This window comes from Pundamilia nyererei, unplaced genomic scaffold (assembly GCF_000239375.1).
Source record: "Pundamilia nyererei isolate P.nyererei 1_Seehausen unplaced genomic scaffold, PunNye1.0 scaffold00086, whole genome shotgun sequence".
In the NCBI taxonomy this organism is placed as follows: domain Eukaryota; kingdom Metazoa; phylum Chordata; class Actinopteri; order Cichliformes; family Cichlidae; genus Pundamilia; species Pundamilia nyererei.
The window spans coordinates 930924-955407 of record NW_005187487.1 but is presented as its reverse complement, the minus strand read 5'-3'; the positions used below and the strand labels follow the sequence as shown (position 1 = coordinate 955407).

The 24484-nt window shown below is 41.5% G+C and overlaps 1 protein-coding gene across 1 annotated transcript in view; it reads left to right on the top strand.

The window, feature by feature from the left end:
* The window catches only part of pdss2 (prenyl (decaprenyl) diphosphate synthase, subunit 2), a 34923-nt gene extending 10667 nt beyond the window's left edge, over positions 1-24256 (top strand). Inside the window, exons 3-8 of the mRNA XM_005738788.2 lie at positions 5236-5434; positions 13331-13405; positions 17117-17290; positions 18890-19021; positions 20031-20066; positions 23430-24256. Coding sequence (XP_005738845.1) covers positions 5236-5434; positions 13331-13405; positions 17117-17290; positions 18890-19021; positions 20031-20066; positions 23430-23585 — 772 coding nt within the window. The 3' untranslated portion in view covers positions 23586-24256. The remainder of the gene's footprint in view (positions 1-5235; positions 5435-13330; positions 13406-17116; positions 17291-18889; positions 19022-20030; positions 20067-23429) is intronic.
* The last annotated feature ends 228 nt before the right edge of the window (positions 24257-24484 follow it).

Here is a 24484-nt window from a genome sequence, read left to right as displayed (position 1 = left end):
CAATTACTCTGGCAAACTGCTTTGAGATGGAGGGAGTTTCAGCCTTGGTTTCCAGACTGGAGGTGTTCAGTCTCAGTTGTTTAGAGTTCTTTAAAATGAGCAATAAAGCCTCAGGGAGCAGCTGCAGACTGTTAAGTCTAAATATGGTGTAAATGCAATAAAATGGCTCAACAAAATCACAAACTTAACACAGCAGTTTATTTTACATATTTAAATAAAAAGTGTTTAATGTGGTGTTGATGCTCTGATGCTAAAATACTTTAGGCAGCGCTCCACAGTCCTCTCAGGCTTCCACACACATATCCAACTAGCAGCATGCAGCTCAGAACAGGGGTGTGGGTGTGTGCCAAGTGGTTTCCAGAAGTGACTGCTGTGTTTGGCGTGGCTATGTGCTGGGAGCCTGAAAGCCTCCTTTCTTACTGCAAGCTGGCACCAGGCACATGTGTGCAGTGGAGCCGCGTCTGTGCAGAAACATCCTAATATTAGAACTAATTGAAATAAGCCAGGCGTTGTGGAGGAGCTCGAGCCCAGCCCCGTTCGGTCTGCAAGGCCGCGAGTTTCTACACAGTCACCTCGTGTTACATCCCTGTGACACCGGATCACCGAATCCAACATGCTGCATTCTCTCACTCGCGTGATAGATGGTCCGAACCCAAACACACACACACACAGAGCATGACTTGATCACCTCATTTGCACTATTTTGCCTCTTCTCTCTCTCTCTCTCTTTCTCTGCCCCCACCTCTCATGAGCTCATTAGCACCTCTGCTGATGGCGAGATGGAAGGATGGAGGGAGTCAGGGTGGGGCGGGTTTGGGGGGTGATTGAAACCTCCGGGGGATGGTCTCCTCCCTCCTGACAGGCAGCATTTGTAAAACATTTCCCACTCTGCTGCCTGACACTGATGATTCACCAGAGCACCACCATGATAGATAGATAGATGGATAGAAACACAGGCACATACATGTACAGTCCAACTTGTACCCACCACACCTCTTAATTTTTTGTGACAAATGAAAACCATGCTACTGTGCATCATGCAGGCCGTGTGATGGACAGGCCACCTCTTTAAATCGCACACAGGGACGCACACAGATCTGCAAGGCAGTGTTTGATGGCGAGGCAGACTGCGGAGGGAGGAAATTGAACAGAACAGTCAGGACAAGGGGCGTGGTGAGGGGCGTTACACCTCTGCAAGATGGCATCGGTTGCTATGCAACTGGGCACCAAAGCTATTTATACATCGGCCCCCTTGTCCCCCTTTTTCCTCCCCAAGCTCTACTGCTGCTGATCAGGTCTGGCAGAGTAGAGAGTGGGAATTTGTATGCACCGGGGTTCGACTGATAGGGGGGTTCTGGTACTTTGTGCAGGAGTTTCATTTTGGGTTTCCTCATTTTCTTCCACTGCTGTTAGAAGTTAAAACGATAAATAATAATAATAATATTATCTCTAAAAGAAAAAAATGAATTCTCACCAATTAAACATTTTGCATTGAACCACATTGGGAAATTAATTATCTACATTAATTCAATCTGATCGATCATCTGCCAGATTCAAATCTTTTATATTTTCTTTTTTTAGCGACTCCCTTCACCTTTTCAAAGATCTCTTGTTTGGCCTTAAAATATAAATAGATTGTTTTTCCTTCCAGCAACCTTTTTATGTATATAATCAAAATAAGCATCCAGAAACAAACCAATACAAAAAAGCACAAACTAAAAAACTGCTCTACTTCCATGAATAAAACATCAAGAATATTTGTAGAAAATACCTGGGTTGGATAAATACTGCATGATTTATAGACATTATTTTTTTTCTTTTTGTTCACTAAACTCACACCTGCACCATCATGCAACTTGTCCACTGGTGGAGGCCTTTTGTAATGGTAAATGTAGCAGAAATGAAAAATGCTGCTGCGGGGATGTGAGACAAAGTGGGGGACCAATCCATGCCCAGGTCTGGGTCTCCACTGACAGGTGATTTAACTTGAAGGACTTCTTGGTAAGTACTGAAAATGTTGCCGTAGCTTGATATAATATTTGTGGATTTTTGAAGAATAAAAAAACAACCCAAATCAGCTCTTTTACTCTAAATAGGGCAGCGATTTTCAAAATGAGCATTATCATGAAAAAATTTGCGAGACAAGCAATTAAGACCATAAACTTCAAGTAATCAGGAAGTAAAATAAAAAGTGGGGTTGTTTTGCCTGCAGACCTCTACATCCTTTTACTGTTTTTTTAGGTAGGAGAGTCGCCCCCTGCTGGCTGTTTAGGAAATAAAATGAGCATAATATGTTTTTCTGAAAAACGTAAGACTTAATTTTTTATTCACGTATTAACATGATGGGAGTTTTTTGTTTTGTTTTTTGCCCCTTTACGGTTAAAGAATTTTTTTCTTGTGTAGTGTACTTCGGAAAATCTGATAAAATAAATTTTTCCCAGATTGTTACTTTACTTGAAACAATTATGCACTGAAATAGAAATGATAAATTCATAAATAGTTTTGTTTCAGTGTTTCAAAATAAAGAACGGCTCTGACAAAAATGTCCCGAAAATACTATATATGTCACTCTGTTTAAAAACTGCTAAATCAGTTTTGTTGATTAGCTGATCATGTACTAATCTTTTCATCCATTAATGTTGGAATTTAGTGTGGTAATGTGTCTCGGTTGCTAAGTTGTTGTTTGTTTGTTTTTTAACTTAGTAGACTTAAACTGACATTGCTGTCTGGATTTTTTATTCATAAACAAGCATAAAATGAGCTGCTTCATTAAATAAAGTCACTTTCAGGTTGGCCAAATAGGCTCTGAAGTGAGAATCATAAAGTGACATTTTTAAAGCCGGTTTCAGCAGAGAAACTCTTGTGTATTGATTTAACCAAGACTAAAGGGGCTGCTTTTTTTCCTGTGTCAATGACCATTTGTCGGGTATTGTATATTGTTTTGCTGTATCCCTGTGGAGCTTGAGTAGACGGTCTCTTGGCTCTCTCTTAGTTCAAGTGAAAAAGCAAAGAAAAGGGTCACCGTAAGATGACTTGGAATAAATTTTAGCCTGTTATTTTTGCGATCCAGAATCAGCCCCGGCTCTTTTTCTTGTTCCTCTTGTTGAAACAATGAGTCTTCCTCGTGCAGCCCACCGAGCGTAGCCATCACTTCAAGGCACCTTGAGAACACGAGCCTGTCAATCTGTTAATTTCCTCTTATTTAAACCCTGAACTTATTAACTTCTCATTCTGTGTTGTTGCTCTGCGTCACCGAGCAGAGAAACCAACCAGACAATGGGTGTGATTGAGAGGCAAAATAGATGACATTATTGAATTTTAATCACATCTTTTCCTTCACCGTCGTCGAACACGGCAATTACCTGGCTACAAGTGTGTGTGTGTGTGTGAGTGTGTCTTTAGGAAGGAGTTGAAGCTCAAAGCCGACGACCGGCTCATCAGGTCCTCATGGCGGCTGAAAGAAGGTCGTAAGTGGCTATCAGTGCACCCGACCCTGTCTGGATGGATCCCTCCTGTCACAGCATGGCGAGCTCCTTCCATATGGAGAGGGGCCTAATTATCCCCCACCAATGACTGAATCAACATTTGATTATATCCTCCCCAAGGCTGCGCTGAAAGGCTCTATTCAAAGACCACGTTTATGTCTTTTCTCTCATAATCAAGAAAGGCTGTTATTTGCTAATGATAAGCCTAATTTCTTTTTTTAACACAACCACTGACGTGCTGTGCAGCAAAATGTCTGACATATCTGCTGCTTTATGCCCTTGAGGATACCGACTCCGATTTTAAAGGGGACCTATTATACTTATCCATAATTTATGTCATATATTTATACAGCTACAACAGTGGATGCTCGTATTAAACATGGCCAAAGATTCATATAATAAGATCAGCGTATGCAGACATTTTTTTTTTCTGCATTTGGATCTGTAGGCTGTTGAAGTCGGGAGATGTACCTAATATCGTTGCTCGTCTCTGGCACACTGAACAGAAAGGGCAACCAATCAGGGTAATAGTGGCTTAAAGGGAAAAGGAAGAAGGCTGAAAAGGCTCGTTTCTGACGTAGACTGTATATAAAAGAAGTACTTAAAGTTGCATTGTTTTTGATGACCAGGGGAGGGGGGCTCCTATGGTTCCAAAACGTCCATTAATATAGAAGCTGATGGGAAAATGTATCTCCCACAGTTGCTCGTGGGTTTCAAATCTTGGTGGTCTACAGCCAAAATGCTTCAGAAATATACGTAATAAAACATTTCTAATATTGGACCACTGGCTCTGGTTTTCATGATGTGCTACCAGGTCGGGTGTAAGACCAAAAGCTCGTAACTACAACCAGAAAAGACGCAGACCTTGGATTCGACCTTCTTAGTGTAATTTGTCTAAGTACAGACTAATGATTAACAAACTTCTGTGTGTCTGAAAGGAAAAACATGTGAGCCGGTAACTTGGCTTTTTAATTTACCAAATATCTGCGTGGTGCCCGTCTGACTTTGTATTGGAGTTCAGAGTCGTAGCCAACAATGCAATCACTGTGGTGACTGCAAACACATCCTTTATTAAATTCAGTACAGTTTTTTTATCAATGGATCTAAAGCTAAGCTAAACTGCTAATATAGGGCTTTATTCATTTTCTCCACAAATGTCTTAATTTGTTACATAATAAAGAACAGATGAGAAAACATATGCTTGTAATTTATGATTAAAACTCATCTAATAGCCAATCAAGTCAGCTTTATTTAAATAACATTAAAAATGCAACAGATGTGAAAGTGCTGGGCAACATCTGCAGTCAGTTGTTTTAATCATCTTATTTGGACTTAGCACATCCAAATCAATGGGTAATGGCACATTTTAAAAATTCGTCCCATTTAATGGTTTTAGACACATTTTAGAGACCCTCTCTTTTTATAAGTGTTTGATTGAAATGAAAGGACTGCAGCTCCTGAATATTGGCGCTTTATTGGTTGAATAGATGGTTTTCCTTTTCTGAACGTGGAAGATCAAGAAACCCATAAGTCCTTTGTTTTGACCGATTTTCTTTGTGATCAGCATACCTCTGCGGTAATGCTTGAATGAGTTTTCAAACTTTGCCGACTCGAAGACAATAAAAATGTTTCTGTCAAAAAGCTCTCTAACTGTCAAACCTCAGGAACGCCTGTTTTAAAAGCTGCTGACGACAAAGCTGTGATTTTTAGATTTATTGTTGTTTTTGGTGGGGGGATTTCTGTCTCACAGTCAGAGGAACCTGGCAGAAATCACAGAGTTGATCCATACAGCCTTCCTGGTGCATCGTGGGATTGTTAACTTGAAGGAGTGGACGGACTCAGACGGCCCGCTGAAGGACATGCAGTTTGGGAATAAGATGGCTGTTCTGAGCGGCGACTTTCTGCTGGCCAATGCTTGCACGGGACTGGCCCAGCTCAACAACACTAAGGTATCCTGTCCGTCACTAACACTTCTCCTGAGAAATATTTGACCTGACATGACTGATTTCAGGGGGAAGGGCTGCTCAGTATGAGCCCTTCGAGGTCCCGAGAGCCTCACGTATCAGTGCCAGACTTCATACCGACATCTTTTCTCTCAGTCATCTCTTTGTAGACATGAAATGTATTCAATAAAACACATTTTTAGCAGTTTTGCTAATTCTTATTCAAGGTGATGCAATCCTGATATTCATTTATTTGTGTTAATCTGCTTTAATGTCATGTTTTTCATTTTGCCTGCTTACTGCTCCCAATTCCTTTCCTATAGTCCTTTACATCCTATCCCAGGGTTAGGGCCTGAAAGCCTAGAAAGCCTAGAAAGCCTAGCTTCATCCCAGACCTTTGAATCATCTCCTAATATTGTTTTTGATTAATGTCAGCATTATCAGTTGAAGAATCAGATACCAATCGGAGAAGAGTTTGTCAACTAAAGAAAATGGGAAAGGAAAAAAGTCCTGAAAAAAGCTTTTGTAGTCCTGTGTTGAACCTGGGCTGACAAAACAGAGCAGATCATGTTGGACTTGGAACTAATAAATATTACAGAATATTCCCTTTTACTGAAGAGCTGGAGAGAGAGAAACGACTCAAAATCAATTGAATCTAACCCAGATCGCTAGAGCAAAAGAAATGAGAGGAAAAAAGCTTTTTGCTTTTGCTTTTCAGTAGACTGCTCACATGGCGTATTACTACCAAGCGGATCCATCACAGTTATGGTTGCGTTGCCAAAATGCGAAGCTATATTTCTATAGTTCACTTCAAGCTACAGCACAAGTTGCATCATAGGACATATGCCTAAGGATTTTAAGCATTTAAATGAACAACTGTTCATTTAGATTTTTTGTGTGCACACATGTGCATAGTGTAGTGAACCTTCTATTTTTAAATATCAGAGCTTTGCAACTCTGAGATGAAATGTGTTCAATGTGTTTGTTTGACGTGACACAAACGATAATCGTAAAGACAGGGGTTTACCCATCGGGCACCTTTTAGTTAAATCAGGGCTGTCAAATTTATTTTAGTTCAGGGCCTGCAGACTTCTTCAGATTTTCCTCTTTTGTTTAAGTGTAAAGGTCCATGTGAAAATGTTCACATTTAATGAACTGTTTTTTATTTGCAAAACACGAAGAGCAATTTGAACAATATGCATTTTTTCCACTTTGAGTCATTCCAGTTATTTAAAAATAAAATACACTGGCATTGGTTCTTGGCTTAACCACATCACTTGTGTGCAGTGTAGCAGACTATATGTGAGGTCTTCCACATTTTTTTCCTCCGTCTGTGATTTTCAGCGCTGCAAACCCAGACTGGATCCTTTGGCGGGCCGTTTTTGGCACCCTGGGGTTAAATGGTTCTAGAAAACCAAAGCTTTGGTTCAGACATAGTGGGATAGAACGGTTCTTCACTGCTAATTTGGGGGGGGGGGGCTTTTTTGTCATTTTGAAGATCTGAAACAGAATTAAATGACTTAATTGTCTTTCTTTCACACATCCTTCAACTTTCCAACAAATTTCAAGAAATTCATCGCAGTTTTTGCAGGCTAAGAAAGAGGGCGTGCACTCCAGCAGTTTAAGTGGAGGAATAACTTCTATTACAACTACAACTTGGCTAATGGTAACACTTTCTCATAGCATTGTTTTAGTGAGCAGACACTGCTTGGCAAGCATGACAAGTTTTGAAATTCAAGGATGTGTGGTGAGACACAGGTGAGACCTGATCTTTTCCTGGTTCCTAGATTCTCAGCAGGTGGTCCCTTTTCTTGACAATTCAGCTGTTATTCTAATAACTTCATGTTTCACACGGTAATCATCTGGTCACCTGGGGGGGGGGGCTTTCATCCTCAAACTTCTTCAAACATGGATCTTCCTAGCAGCATATTTGAGGTGCAAGTGTCAGTCTTTGCTACACGCTGGTAACGAGGTTATCAAGCATATAAACTAGTTATAGTTTTAATCTTTTGACGTTGGTGTGGGGGCAGCCTTGTGAGAGCATCTGAGATCATATCTGCTGCGTAGCCTGGTAACCCCTCGTTGACAGATGCTGTCACCACGCTGCTGCCTCAGAATGCAGTTGCCTGAGTGGATCAAAATAACCATCTCCCCCTCCCGTGCCATCAACCTGACCAGCCCTTGCTGCCTTCCCTGATGCTTCTTTTTCAGCACACGCAGGCATATGTTGTAGGTTCCCAGTAGTGCTTGTTGTATAAGAAACACAGAGGGAGTTATAAACCAACCTTTCCTTGATCAGTTACAGATAATTCTAAAGGTGTGGTGCTTCCTTGATAGTGCTAATTGGCTCTGTAACAATACTAAGAGATAATAGACACTCTGTGGCTAAGCTACAAATTACAGTAATGGAACTGATATTGTTGTTTCCCTGGAAGATGAAGAAAAACACAGTGAGAATGAAATGATGGCAGATCTGCTGATGACTCAAACTAACGATGATTTAATCCTATTAAGCGTGCATTCAAGCCAAGCACATTGGCATTGATTAAACTGAACGCTTACAGCACATTTTCCTTTAGCATTGTTCATTTTCAAGGTGAGAACAATGCCATTCATACTCAGCTAGCACTAAATTACCACAGAGCAATGCTGGAGAGTATTAACCTCTTTTTTTTTTTTTTTCTTTCTCCCAAACAAGCCTGCAATCTGAAGCAACCACAGGAAGCATCCCCCGTAGTGGAAGTTTTTAGAGGTAATAAGGAGATGGACATCTGATAGCTCACAGTTACTCATGTTTGAAAAGGTTAGCAAAACAAAATGAACCAAGGGGAAACCACACCACAGCATGCACTGATGCTCATATTTTCAGCCTTTTTCTCTGGTTGGAACACAGTGGAAATGAGATTATTGTAAACAGCAGAGATGAGTCCATAATGCTGAGCTGAAGGTACAGAAATGTGGTTTAGTTTGGGCTGGATATGGTGTTGAGCTCTGCTCTGTTTAATTCATTGGAAAAGTAAAGCACAGTTAATTTCTTTGACTGTAATTTTTACCTGAAGAAATTTTTACATCCTTAGTCTGATGTTTTTATATCAGATTGTTGTTGTTGGTTGTTTGTTTGTTTGTTTGTTTGTTTTACTTTTATACATATGCATCTACGTTTATACACCGTTTTATGCATTTATTTGAGTGGTTTCTACTACTCAAATGACTTCAAAGTCCACCTAATTATACTTAATTAAATCAGCACTGGTGAAAAAGAAAAATCTGTGTTATCTGTGTATTTCTTAATGGTTTTTGCTGCTCCATGTACATAATTCTTATGGGCAGAATTTCAAATGTAGCCAAGTGTAGAAAGTTGAAACTTTGGTGACTTCAGAATCGAGTCTCTCGTTTTTGTGGATGATGTGGTTCTGTTGCCCTCACCATGTGACGCCCTCATACTTTGCTGCTTTTGCACCTGAGAGTGAAGCAGCAGGAATAAGGTCCAGGTCAGGGCTCAGTTGCATAGTGACCTAAAGAGCATGATTACAGATGAACTTCCTATGAAGGGTTGTTGGACTCTCCCTTAGCAATAGGGGGAGGAGCTACTACTACTGAGTCACTGCTACTCCTCCACATGGTTCAGGAATCTGACTGGGGCCTCCTTGGTAAAGTGTTCTGGGTTTTCCTACTTGGTGGAGCCCATGAGATCTCACAGCTGGCTTGGGCGCACGTCACTGTCTCCTCAGATAGGCTGAAGGACGTGGCTAGGGAGAGGGAGGTCTGGTCTTTCCTGCTAACCTGTTCCACAATATATCACATTATTATTATTATTATCATTATTATTATTATTATCATTATTATTATTATTGTTGTTGTTGTTGTTGTTGTTATCGTTATTATTATTATTAAATATTTCTTTTGCAAAATTGGTCTTTAAATATGTTTACATTTACTTCTCTGTATCAAGAGTCTCTAGAATTTAAAAAATAGTAATTTAATATCATAATAAATACATAAAACGAGAAGCCAGCTCAGTTCATCGGGTTGAGCAGGTGATCCATGTGCTGTAAGGCTTTAGCAGAGGCCCAAGTTTGAATCCATCCAACATCCGGGGTCAGCCTAAAGCACAAAAAGCCCCCAAAATACTTTAAAAAGACATAAAACATGAATAAAATACTCAACTAAAACTAATCCCTCAAATTTTATTAACAAAAATAAAATATTTGGCACAGGCCTATAGAGGCATTACTTAAAATGCTGCCTGTTATATTTGGATGTGCAGCAGCTGTTGCACAAAGCCAACATCTGTCTCGTTAGCATTAATGTTTCCAGAGCAGAGCTACAGCTTTAAAACAAACTAAATTTTGACTTATTCTTACAGCATTTGTTGCACAAATTATTCTGTTGTCAGGAAAAACACCTGTTAGCCTCGAGTAACGTGTTATCTTTGCCTCACCTGCTTTCCTGTCGCTGTGTGTGAGGAGCTGCCTGAGTCTGAGGGGACGAGAGCACAAGAAATGAAGCTAAATGAATCTCATTCTTTAAATCCGAAACAGCTCCTTTTATTTGTCGCAAGTTACTCTGGAGCATCACTTGACCATTTAGCATACCCATTATACCATTTGGTTGTGTAATTCCATGAATGCGGATTTACTCTGTTGATTAGTGTCAGCTGTGCGTTATTAGTTGTTGTATTATAATATAAATGATTCGTACGATTAGAACTGTGAGTTAGAAGGATGCACAGTAAATGCAAGTCCACTTTTAATAGGTTCATCAGCACTGCTTGTCGTGAACAGTATAATACATTAAATCCTAACGGAAAACTGCAGCAGGTGCTGTGAGTTCATATAGGAGCTGAAACATTCATGTCACGTATATAAATCTGACTATACGCTTTAGAACTAATCTGCCTGGCCACTCTGTTAGTGCAATTAACCAGACAGCAAGCTATGCTGTTGTCAGATAACTGCACTAAAATGCTCAAAAAGGCACAAATGCAACAAACGTTGTTGAGTAATTCAGATTGGTGAGAGTGGAGGTAAAGCCTCGCAGAAAGCTAACTGTGCCAACCTGTCACTTAAAGTAACCCCAACACCCAAAATTGCAAACATTAAGCACTGATACAGTTTAAATGGATGAATTATGAAATAAATTATAAATTATGAAAGTGTAAGTTAGCTGAAACTGTTTTATGGTTGTTGCAGGTTTTAATCATGTCTACTTCTGCTGCGAAGTGCTCAGTTTAACATGGGAATCTATGTGGATCGACTCCCTTTTGGAGCCAGCCCCAAGAGGACATTTGAGGAACTGCAGTTTTTGGAATTTGCAAAAAAAAAAACCAGTTGGAACTGTTGTACAGGAGAGACGCAGTATCGTATTTCTAGAAAATGGCATGAGAATTGCCACTCTAACATTTTCATTTTTGCATATATTTTTCCTGTTTTTTGTAGAGTTTGTAAAGATTTACTCTTAATCCTGTATCCTCTTTGTTTTACCTGAAAGAAAAAAATCTACAAATATGCTGTTGCATTTTCAAACTTATAATTACTCCAAGGCTAATTCAGTGAAGGCTATAAGACATTTTGCTTTTCACCGTTAAAATCTGTTAACAGCCGGATATTTACAGCCCTTTAACAGCTAAACTGTGCAGTTGAGTCTGTTGTTAAATATTGAAGGTGCAGGGTAACAGATGAGTGTTTCCTGTAGCTTTTAAAGTTTTTCTCATAAACCAGGCTTTTTTTTCTTTTAAGGCACTGAGAGCGATGGAGATTATATGTCGTGGCCTTGAGAGAAAACCTATGCCGCTACTTGTATAAACTGTAAAATAATCTTCCCGTGGAGCTCCGGTTTCTTCCCCCTCGCAGACCTGTCGGCAAAACACGATCTGGCTAGATTTGGGAATGGAGTAAGGGGGAGGCAGGGGGAGAGATGATCTGATACTTTCCAAAAAAAGCCCCCCATTGGCCCCCACATCCCAACGCAGGCCAGGCAGAGACACCACATCTGGTAATACTGTAGGCACATTGTCCTTCCAGGTCTGTGGGCGAAGCTCAGGTTTCCTCAATATTTTCCCCTAGTGGATTCAGTTACCCAAAGGACATTGCGAGGCTGACGGAGCAGCCAGCGTCACCAGACTTTTCTGATGAACCAAGGATGTCTGGGATGAGCTGAAGGAGCTCTAAATTTAACCTCATTCATCTGAACTGTAACAGGCGTGGCCCCGTCTCCACTGTCCACGCTGTTCTGTGGCTGTGAATGAAGGACGGAGACATGGTCTGCCTTTTTTTTTTTTTCTTTTACTCATTCAATAGATCCAGACATAAACAACCACTTTAAAAGATACAGCCTCTTATCTGGTGGTTGATGAGAGGCTGGTAGGGTTTCTGTAAGCTAAAATGTAGGCATGCATGCCCCCTGTAAGGGGAAATGGGCAACTGCACTCTTAAGCAAACAAAACGCACACATAAGGCCCATTTTAGCTTCATCTTTAAATTTTGTCTTAGTTTGGTTTTTAAAAATGTATACAAAGCATATTTAATGGCTCACTGATTGCAGATGTAGTGGTTATTTAGACTTAAGGCTCATTTTCCTTTTTCATTTGACTCACAATGTTTTTGCAGAATCCTAACCTTGTATACTAATGAGACAAACCCAGAGGTACAAAGTGTAAGAAATCTTTGAATAATGAGGGAATGTGAGAAAAGAGAACCCGGAGGTCAGCTCATCACTCTCAAAACCTTGTTAACCCCTCTGCTCTCTGGACACCACCTTATTTTGTCTCACCATCTGCCTTTTAGCTCCATTTCAGCCCCTCAGACCAGACAGACACCCGAGCCGGCTCTCTCAAACCGGACTCCTCTATAAATACAAAGTATAATGAACGAAGGCGAGCCTGGATGTGCTTCGTGAAATCGCCAGGAGCTCCCCTACGGAGCGAAAATGAGCAGCCGAGTTGCAGTTCACCTGGCTTCCAGCACATCTCACCTCCGATTAATTCTCCAAACCAGCTGTTCAGATACCGTTTCCTCGCTCTTCAGTCAAGGGGGAGGGGGTGTGGGGGGGGCTTGTGGTTTTTAATTACAAATGTCACAGATGAACCGAATAGCGTGTCGGTTGTGATCAGCCTCATTTACATCGACATTTTAGGAGTTTAATCAGCGCTGTTAGCCTTAGTGATTTATGAGGAGGGAGAGGCTAAGTGCAGTACCTGACCTGGGGACACTTGAAGAGGTCAAGTAGCTGCACATGTTGACCGCTGTGTGAATCAAACCTGTAATCTCTGGCTCAGATATGCACCTTTTGGCACCTTTTGCTTTTTGTTTGGCCTCTCAGGCGGCTTCATGAGGTCGTCACCTGAAGCATTTTTTTTTTTTTTTTTAGCAGACTGAAAGGAGTTCCCACATGTGCTGAGGAATTGTTGGCTGCTTTTCCCTCACTGTGTGATCCAGCTCATCCCTAATCAACTCAGCTGGGTTTAGGTTTGGTGATTGTGGGGGACCAGTAAACTGATGCAGCACTCTGCTTCTTGGCGAGATGGCCTTTACAGCGGCTGGCGGTTTATTTGAGGTCATCCCACTCAGTATAAAGCAGGTCTTCACTGCTCCTGGTTCAGGCTTCACTGTTGGGACCAAGCATGCAGACACCTGTGCGTCCTAGCTTTGGTTTCACAGTTGAATTTCTTGTGCTTTTCTTCTTGGTCATCAAAAATCTTTTTTGCAAAGTTTAACATGCTTTCTGATGAAATTCCTGTCTGTCTTTAAGTGATTTATTGTTGATTTTAATTCCTGGTTTGATACAGTTATTATATTTTGGAGTCAATGATATCAAGTAAAATGAGCGTGAATACGAAAATTTCAGGTCCTAATCTGAAACAAACATCTTCAACGTGTTTTTCTTTCATTTTGTCTTCGACAGGTCGTTGAATTGATCTCCAGTGCCATTGGTGATTTGGTTCAAGGAGTCTATTATGAGAATTCCCACAATACAGAGGTAAAACATCTTTTCTTCCCATACAATGCATACTTATCCGTTTTCTCTGGACCTTGAAATATCCCAATGCCTTACTCAAATTAAATTTGGTTGATCTCCTGTTCAAGGTAATCTTCTCTGTATCTCTGCAGTGTTTAGGTCTCTCTGTGGAAGCGTCATTCTGGCCATACTGTGCGCTCTGCAATTTCGCAATTGTAAAGTGTAGAAACTTGCATGTGCCATTTCAGTCTAGTGATGAGAGATGAGTCTCCAGCTATGATGACTGAGCAGTTTTCTGCTGAAGAGACCTCTGTTCACAAGGCTTAAATGGACTGTACTTAGATGGTGCTTTTTTCTCACTTTGAGCACTCCTCACACATAAACAGGTTTGGGTTTTTTTTGTCTATGCATGACATAAACACACGCTGATGAATGCATCTTGCCTATACTTCGGCATGCACACTGGGTGAACCAGGAATCTTCCGATTAATAGCCAACCTGCTCTATTTTCGCACCACCCGGTATTCCCAGGTGGTCTCCCATCCAAGTCCTATCCAGGGACAACCCTGCTTAGCTTCTGAGATCAGATGAGAAGGATATATGGCTGTAAGCGCTGACAGGGTGAACTTCTCTGTGCTGTAACATCCTAAGCTGTCTGAGAGAACATTCAGTTCATTACATTATTATGACACCTTTTTTTGACCTGCCCAGCTCGCTTTACATCAATGCGATTTCATCTGCTTCCCAAAAGTAAAGATCAAGTTGAAGAATTCTGACACATTGGAGGAGGCATAGTGCTAAGACACAAGGCACAAATACATGAAACAACGTACACTGACGCACTAGGAATGGTCCAGAGATACATAAGAAGGCCATTCAACAGCGGGAGACCTACCATTCCAATCATTTATGCCAATTTAAACATGGTTAAAGTTTAAAATAGAGAAGATATCCTTGATATCCTCATCTTGGCCACACAGCTCCATCTGTGAGCACAGAAGTCCCACCTACCTGCTGTTCAAGCCTTGTGGTTACAATGGGCAGCCAATCAGAAGGAAGTTGGCCTTAAAGTGACGATGACCTGAGCTGAAGAGCTAAAACGGTTTATTTCAGACAGAGGATGAACTGAGGGGCAGCATCAAGGCCCAGGAAAAGATAAATAAGGTCAGAATCTCAACAGTGAATCAGTAAAAGCTCTTCTAGTAGACCTCACTAAAGTCCGTTTTTATGTTACTGCCACATTATTAGAACTATACTGAGCAGAGGACATCAAGCTCATAATTTATGTGCAACTACCTTTATTAATAAGCAGTAATTATGAGGTTATTGAGCAGAAAGGTCTCAGGTGAAGTAGAGCATGGTCAGGTTTTGTAATTGCTCACAAACAGTTAATTTACTACTAATAAAGAGGTTAATTGGCAATTTGTTTATGGTGAACATGTGCTCAGTAATGTAAACTATTGCTGTGGCTGTGTAGTTGTTAGCACATTTGCCTAATAGCAAGAAGGTCCAGGGTTTGAATCCACTGGCTGGGGCCTTTCTGAGTGGAGTTTGCATGTTCTCCGTGTGCCTGAGTAGCTTCTCATGAAACACCCGCATTTCCAGCCAGAGTCCAAAGACATGCACAAGGTTATAATTGGTCATTATGTCATTATGTGAATGGTGTTTCTAGATGATATAGTGGCAAACTGTCCAGGGTATGCCCCACCTTTAGCCTTTTAAGGGTAGGTTCCCTCCACCAATACAATGCCTGCTACAGCTTTAGTGCCTGACTGCTTCATGGAAATGACCTTTTTAGGAACAAAGAAAAACGTCATATAGCCTCTTTTGAAATGTGTGAATCATCCGTAGAAAAAATTGGGGTATAATGTCAGAAAATCAGAAAGTACTGAGAGGCAGAGAAAAATGCTTTAGGTTATGTACTTTTTTCATGTAGTAACACCAGCATCCTTATTTTAAGAAATATACTATTGCAAAAACAAGCTTACTCAGATTCAGTTAAAAGCTTCAAGAAACCAAAGATAATATGTTTGGTTGCCTTTAGATTAAATAGTTAACACCTACTGTGAGCAGTAGGGATGGGTATCGTTTAGGTTTTATCCGATACCGGTGCCAAATCGGTACTTTTGAAACGGTGCCGGTGCTCAAACGGTGCTCAAACCGGTGCTTAAAGAATGGAGAACACAAAATTGGTCCAAAAACCTCTCATGTTCAGCTGTTTTTTGTAAAAATATAACAATGTTAGCCTTTTCTGCAGCTATGGGGCATATATGGTATCACTCTTGGCTGGAAGCAGTGCAATGGAAAAAACACAAACTTTGTCCTAAACCTCTCATGTTTAACTGTTTTCCACTTTTTCTTTGGTCATTTTAGCCTTTTTGGCCAGGGTGAAGGGAGTATCTGCCATCAAACAAGAGGACAGCCGCATGTAGCTATGATGATGTTTGCTAGTTCACCTTACATGCATTAATGTAATAACGTGGTTAGCCTACTCAACGTAAATTAGCTACTCACGCAGAGAAGAACGGCTGCTGCCACCATCATCCGTCATCATTTCTGCTACACTGGCAGGGCTAGGGGCCAGGACTCTCCTCTTCGTGTTTTTGGGGGATGTTGTATAACAGGCAACCCACCCGCAGTAGATGTGCTCGGTGTGAGGTCTCGCAGCAAGCTATCAAATACGGTGCATTTCTGGGCTTTTAAAAAAAACGCTATGCATCGCCAGGTGTTTCATCGGATTTGAGGTGTTACCTCCTTTGACAGTATCACAGTATCAGCTTAAAGCACTTGTTGCTGCTGAGTTTGCATCTTTTGCTGTGAAGTACAGCCAGACTTCTGACCGCTTCGCCTTGGACATTTTTAATCTGTAGCTCTGCTCTAACAGAACGTACGTACCTGGCCCCGCCTACTATCCTCGGAAACGTAAAATGATTGGCTGGAATCTAAAGTGTATCACAGCTCAGGAAAAAAAAGCACCGAAATAAAGCACCGAAATGTGCGCTGCTTTTCGGTCTGGTTACTACCGTTTATGTCAGAACCGGTGCCATCATGGCACCGGACACCGGTACCCATCCCTAGTGAGCAGCATAGAAAGGTTAGTAATGCTTCTGTGTGAAGTGGCAAACAATAACTGAATAAGACTAATAATAGTAATAAGCAGCTTTCTTTCCTAAATAGTCCACAGTAATCAGAGGTACCAGTGAGCAACAATTTTCTTTAACTCATCTAAATCTGTGGGTTATGTGCTGAGTTTATAACTAGTTAATTTGAGGTAGTTTAAAAAAACATCTCCAACTCTGACACAATTTACTTATTTTATTACTTTTATATATTTTAGAAAATGTCATACACATAATTGATGTGTTTCAATGGCTTTTTATTCTCTATTTTCCAGAAATTTAGAATTTATTTAATAGTTTCTAATAATAACAACCTGTTTCCATTTGTGTATATTTCTTATGATTTACTTAAATTTGCAAATTAAAAAAAGCAAACTCTCAGTTGTTTTTCTGCTGTTACTGTTTCCTTCTTCCTTTAAAATGACTGAGGAACATGTGGAAAATAACTGTGTGCTGCTCCTCGCTGAGGCCTCACGAATTACACACTGAGAAATAAAGTCAAAGAGCAAGGAAGGCTTGTTTTGGTGGAGCAGCGAGGTGCTCTGTGGGAACTTAAAAGCGGAGGAAGCTCAGGCCTGCTCACACATGCTCTTTGCCTCTGTTTGCTCTGCAGGAGAACGGCCTCACCGACGGCATCGACGTGGCGGCGTGGGAGGAGCAGACGTTCCTGTCTCATGGGGCGCTGCTAGCCAAGAGCTGTCAAGCTGCGATGGAGCTCGCCAAACACGACAAAGAGTCTCAAAGACTGGCCTACAAGTACGGCAAACACCTGTCGCTGGGCCACAAGGTGAGGCGAATCCAGCAAGTAACATATACAAGAAAGGAGGTTGTCTGAGCAATAAATCTATAATGGTTGATCAGCGTATCATCACGATGCCTTTTTTAGCGGGAAACCAACTGGATTTCAAGGGATTAGATACAAGAAGAACAAACTCTTTTGATAATTTAGACAAGAGATTTAAAAAAAGATGTAATAAACGCCTGACTGTCTTAGAAAAAAGCCAAGAGAAAGATCCTAGTCGCTCCAGTCATTAGTTCCTTGGAAACAGAAAAAATATTGTAATTCCCGGGATTTTTGTCTCTATGAATATGGATGGTTCAGGAGCATAGTCCCAGTCATCCATAATTCAGCAGCTTAAGGATGTCAGTATGTTGAAGTTTTTAGGCATGAGGTCTAGACTTCGAGTGGGCTGTTGCAGCAGCTTGATTCTTTTCTTTGTCAGCCATGCTGTGTGTCGATCGCTGTCCTGGTGCTTGACCCAATTTCAGCCAAACTTTAACTGTCGGTCAGAAGGACTCATTCTAGAATATGTTGGTATACAGAGGAGTTGTGGCTTCAAACTAAGCCCAAATCGTCACTCCTCCACCGCCGTGCTGATATGTGTTTGGTTATTGCCAAATGTGGAGCTGTGCATTTTGTTCAGACATTGTTCCAGAAGTCTTGCGCTTTGTTCAGATGTAACATTGTAAACCTAAGCCATGCAGCCGTGTTCTTTTTAGAGACAAGAGGCAACATAGATTGTTGCATTTTGTTATGTGCAGTGAAAAAAAATGTTATGTCAGTACTTAAATTAAAAATGTGGAGGTTTTCTGGCGGTTCTAATTTAGTCTTTGATCTTTTTTTATGCCAAAGTTTTGGACCTCCTGACTGACATACTTTCTGTGATCAAGTTAATTCAAAGTAAAGAAAAAAATCTGGCTTCTTGTAATGTCTGACTTCTTTCTCTCTCATCCTCGGCATGAATAATTGCCCTTCTTTTCAAAAGTGTTTTTATGTCTATTTATCAAATACTTCACACTGTAGCTGAATTGATACATAAAAGCGTGACGTTAAAGGGAGCAGAGTGATTTATCGGCACTACAAAAAGTGCAAACGAAACATAGGAAACATTAGACTTAAGTGCCTGTCTGTCTTATTATTCTTGTATCAGAGAGGGGCATAAAAATGTGGAAACAGGAAGAAGGTTGATTTGTTATGTGCTAGAATGTCATTAAGATGTAAATAATGCAGCTGCTCAGTTATTTTTCCCAAGGTTCAGAGATTTTCAGCTGAATATTATTGGCGCTGGTGTAGAAGTCATTCATAATGATCCCACTCTCATTGCTGCTTTAGTGCGTCCTCTCCTGCTGGGGCTCCCTGTAGCTGCCTGCCTGCAGGCCTCAGTGGCTACAGGGAATCTCAGCATGGGAGGAACCAAAAATGAGGTCTTTGAAGGAGAACCGTCCTCATCAGGCTAGCTGTGTCTGTTCATTAACAGGGTCAGCTCAGAGTGTAGGCAGGCAAATGCAACCTTGACTGTTTTCACCACTGACTTGGTTTAATTGATAAGCTGAAAGTTACAAAGTAGAAGCTCCGCAATGACGAATGTTCTCTGCCTTTCTGCAGCTGAACTCTGACCTGCAGCCGTTTATGAAGAGCAGAATAGGAGAGCCGCTGTCATTTAGTCTGAGCGCCGCCCCGGTCGTTTTCCACCGTCAAATTATGGGCCGGGAGACGTGGCATCATCAGCTGCAGCAGGTACGTTAAGGATGGTCCATGACACCAGGGCCAGCTGGATTCACTGCCTTTATGTTTCTAGCAGGAGTATCAGCTTTAATTTAAATAGGTTTGCATCAGATCTGAAAGAGCTGCGTGCAACCACTTGAAAAGTTGAATGAATCTTACTTTATAATATAATTCACAGTATCTGTTACTGTGATGAGTAAAGAAGATCAAACTGAGGTCTAAAACAAAGGTGAGAGAGAAAGCTGTTAAATTTCTCCATACTGCTGAAACAAAACTCACCTGATCTCAGTCCGACTGACCTGCCCTCCATTCACTCAGTGACTGAATGAACAAATTCAGTCACTGAGTCCAGAAAAAGTTTGGGGGATGTGTTTTGGTAAAGCCATACGCAGCAGTCTTATCAAATAGGACCTGATGGTTGGTCAGAATAGTGTTTACCCCACCCCTGCTCCACTGTGATTGGATGGCCTGGCCAAAAGAGGGTTTGCAACCAGAGAAGCAGACCCCCAGCGTCTCCTCACACTGCTGCTGTTTTGAGTATAATTTAAAAACACTGTGCTTCTAGTGCTTCTGCAGGCCTCAGGTAAAAATAACTTCCCCTACAGGCAGGGAACAATAGCAGTGAGGCTGGCAGAGCATCATCGGGAAAGTTAAGACTTCAGGGTTGTTCCTTATTGAAAAAGTTTTGCCCTGACCCCCTCTGAATCAGTGGAAGTCGTTTTTATTGTAGTACATACAGCAACAACTACTCCAGGTGTCACTTTTTCACTATTCAGCTTCAGTTGTTATTGCATCTGACTTGTTTGCTTGACTCTTTGCTTTAGTTTTATGCATTTATTTTGTATTTGCTATTGTGCAAATTGTAACAACGAAGAAGCACGCTTTGTCCTCTGACTATTGTAGGTGTAGGTGGGGAAATAGACAGTGAAATATTCCCTGTGCCTTGGAGAAATTTCTAAAGCTTACCCTTAGAAGCCAGAGATACATGCCTGCTTTATCTCTTTTTCTTTTATTCTTCAAGGCAAAAACTTTGAGAAACCAGCTGGATTACTCAAAGGTAAGCACACAGCTTTACGAATGCCTTTATCCAGAATCTGCCCGTTCCGTGAGATGTGAACTCTTAATGTTACTTCACAATGTGACACAAAGTTCAGTTTTATTCGGTTATCTTTGAGTTGCACTTTTGTTACAAGTTTGTTAGATGGCCACAATTTTCCTTTGCCGTATTTCACAGTTTTTACCTCCTTACTGTCTGCCCTCAAAGACGGCAAAGAGAAACAGGATGTCTTTTCACTGTAACTTATATCAAAGTTGGGAAACAAGCTTTCCAAAGTCAATGTGTGAGGCATAGAAGGGGACCGATAGGGGTGCAAAAAAAGAGCGAAGCTACAGAGGAGGGGGGGTCCGATGGTGTTGGAAGAGGGGAGGAGGGGGGTGTTATCTGGTCTCGCCTGAAACAAGAGCAGGAAGGATTAGTTACCGAGGCCTATTTGCGGAGGAGACACCGAGACTCTGAGACAGTGGCATTGTGAGAGAATCTCCTTCAGTAGGGCTGCTGAAAAGGGGAGAGAAGTTTGAGGGGAAGGAGAGGTGAGGAGACACAAGGAGGGAAACTAAGAGCAGCACACGGGGGTGAGAAAACGTTAAAGTTTGGATTCAGCACAAAGTTAGGAACCTGTAATAGCTAAAGCCAGCATGAATGAACTGAAAAATGACAAGCAGAGTTTCGTGTTGACTGTTAGTCTTTTGTTCCCCAGTAGCTCTACACACACAAAATCAGTCAGAAGTTTTATTTGTAGGCACTTATGTTTTGGTTTTAATCATCTAAGAAAATCTGAGTACAGAAAAGACGTGAGGATGACTCACTGTAGCCTGAGGAGCTGCTTCAGCTACTCAGGAGGTGTGCTCACCATTCAACGCACAATTTATTGTGACCTTCAGTAAGCATGGTCAGGTTTTAATCAGTGGATTGTATAAAGAGAAATGTCTGTTTTTTATATAACTTGTCATTGCTGTGTAGCTGTTAGATGGTGACCCTGCAGAAAGTTTGAGTGTGATTGGATGAATAGTGATGATGAGCAGCAAGGGAGGAAGATATGGAGAGTTAAACATGTCTGCTAAATTGATCAGGGTTTATTATGTTGTTAAATCTTGACCAGATTAAAAACAAACATTAAGCAGAAACACCAACTTTATTCTGTGTAAGTTCCAATTTTTCCAAGTATTTAAATGTTTCTCAGGCTACGTCCAGACTAGCCTGGATAAATTTGAAAACGGCGTTTTCGTCTGAAAACGGCGTTTTCGTCTGAAAACGGCGTTTTCGTCTGAAAACGCCGTTTTCGTCTGAAAACGCTCTGCGTCCACACTGAAACGGCCGAAAACGTTTAGGTTCCAGTACTGCGGATGCGTGAAAGGCAAGACTATTCGACCTGCCTCATTTTTGTCTGCTGTTTATTTACTTTTCGGCTCTTTGAAACGTCGCGGCACAAGGTCGAGGAAAAGCACTGAGTTTTTTAAATGGACTAACAATGAGGTGGAGTTGTTGCTGCGAGTAACACAAAAGTACAAAGTTGCAAAAGCGAGTGAGAATTAAAAAATTTGAAGAAAAGCTATCTGGAGCATGTACAAACTGATATTAGTCTTTAATAGGGCTGTCAAAATTGAGAGCAAACAAAACAACTGCTGTATAATGCCCTCCGCTATCTTAGTTTCATTGGTTACATGACTGTATCACATGACTAAATTGTGTCATCGTTTTCGAAAAGGCTCCGGGTTCGCTGTCCACACTGCGATGCGAAAACGTATCTGCTTTGGAGAGTGTTTTCAAAACGCGTTTTCCTTGACCGAAAACGCCGTCTCAGTGTGAACGGAAGGTCAAAACGGGGAGAAAAAGATGCGTTTTCAAACTAAAACGTGTTAGTGTGGACATGGCCTCAGTGTCTTGCCATTTAGCAGCCATCTTGGTATCACCTGTGGGCAGTTATTTTGTGTTGCCAAGAGCAATTGTGATGTTTTTGGCATTACACAATTTACATTATGTGCCACAGACTTACCAGGACCTGAAAAGCATAGAAAAGGACTCTAGAAGATGGGCTGGCTTATAATCAGTGGAAAGTTGCAGCAGTAATCAGGAGCCACAGAGCAAGCCATGATATCGTGGACAGGTGCTTCAGGAGCTGCTCAGGGTCTCTCATTGGCTTTTAATTTAATTACACGGGGGGTAACTCACCGTTTCATACTAAATCTTGACAAAGTGGCGTTTTCAGATGAAAAACTAACTCCATCTTTTATTAAATGATGTTTAATATATTCAGTGTACATTACTTTTGAAAAATGAATTAACTTGATCATATTTTATTGAATTATGTCAGCTATCATGCTCACTTGTCCTGTTTAATTTTTTCTCATGTGCTGCATGTGAATATTGATGAGATCAGGAGACTCAAGGCAGCAAAGACAGACAAATCTTGTTCGGAGCATGAAGAAAGAACAGGATGTGGAACCAAACATAACGCGCAAACAGAGGAGGGAGAGAGGAAACGTTAAAAACTAATGCCGAATTAAAGAAGGTTAACGGAGAAGATGGCGCGAAATGTTCCAGGAAATATAGTCTTTTCTAAATTTAAGAAGAAAAATGATAATAAAGAACTGCAGGTGTCGAACTCAGCATCACCCTGGCTGGTGATTTAGAGAAGAAAGGCCTACGGGGTTTTCCACCTCCAGAATTCATCAGGTAAAACGCCTCCAGCAAAAAGATGTCCCAACACAGCAGCAGTAAAGCACAGGGAGGTGCACAAATTCACTCAGTCTGTGTACTTAAAGCTGATGTTAGAGTTGATTTGATTTGATGGCCTCTGCTTCCTCATGCGTGAAATGTGTAAGTTGTGTAAGGTGCATGAGGTGCTCTCTGGAATATAGGAGCAGAAATCAACGTGTTAAAAAAAAATCCAACAATCCGTGACTTTGTGACGGACAGTCTTCACGGAAATCCTTTGTTCAGTTGATTACCTGGCGTGCAGAAAAACCGGTGCCTTCATTAGTAAAGTGGAAAGACAGAAAAGCTGTGAGCTACGTAATTAGCACTGGCAGAGAAACACGATTCAGGGCATTTCTTTTCTCATTGTCAAATGCCAAATTTTTAAAGCCTAACTCACAGTGATGAGTCTGAAAATTTCCTCTTGTAGTTAAATTTGGGAAGCTGCCTTCAGTGGTACCACTGGCAGCACAGACGTGATTGTGATTGGGGTTTTTTGGGGAGGGGTTATTAAAAGGCATCTTTCCTCCCGTTTTTACCCCTCGGGCCCGCTTTAACAGCAAGCTAACTTTCGCTGCCTCTTAACAGTTTATTGTGTTGACAGCTGGATAGTAACGAGAGTGACACAAACATGACAAACTAATGTGTGTTTTCATCCGTCTGCAGCTTTTGGCAGCGGTTAAATCGGAGAAAGGCGTGAGCACGGCGATGGACTTGTGCTGTTACCATGGCAACAAGGCTCTGGAGGCCATCCAGGCTTTCCCCTCCTCCGAGGCTCGATCCGCCTTGGAGAACATCGCCTCTGCCGTCACCAAATTTTGACCTGGACACACACACACACACACACTCCTGTACAGCCTGGAGGGGTCTTTGTCTGCAGAGGCCAAAGAACGAGAACAGATTAACTTTGTTTTACTCGATCCAGATGCTGAGAAACTGTTCTGCTCTCTGGTCATCATTAAATAAAAAAGTTTTTTTTAAAAACCCCACATTACTTCAGCATCATGTCATGCGTTTTGTTTTCTCTCATGCCTGGAGAAAATAATCACACCGGGCTGCTGCAGTTTCAAACCTGGCATTTATTGTTGCTTTGCTTATCAGCGAAAGCACATCCCAGGCAGAACGTAATTTAAGATGTTTTGAAGAATTGTTATTGTCATCTGGAAAATGTACCATGAACAGGAAATGATACACCGAGCGGCACTTATTTTTTCAAAAATTACTTTTAAGAATAGCTTCCTCCTGGTTGCCGCTGCACGGCACAGATGATGGTGAAATCATAGCTGCTGGATTTAGTGGGTGTTTGCCAAGTTGAAAAGCGGCACCAAACTGGTTGTAAAAATGTCTCAAAGTCATGTTCTACCTGGTGTGTACCACTGCTGATAAGCACAGCTGCAAAAAAAATGTATTTTTTTTTAATAGCATTTGGCGTGCTCTTCGCTACAGAGGAGGAACCGGCATGAATCAGGGGTAATGTCATCTGTGTTGCCTTATTATGTCTCTCCCCGTGTTTGTCTGTGTGATCCAAGTCAAGCCAGGGGCGGGGAAAGGTCACCCAGCCTCTCCCCTTGGCCCAGCCAGCGAGCGCATTGAAGCTCCGCCAAGCAGTAATTATTAATGAAGAGACCTGAGCAAATGGACAGGAAATGCAGAGGTATTGATTGGGCCGGCTGCCCTGCTCTAAGCCGTACAGGCTGGCGCCAGCCTGGTGGCCTGTGGTT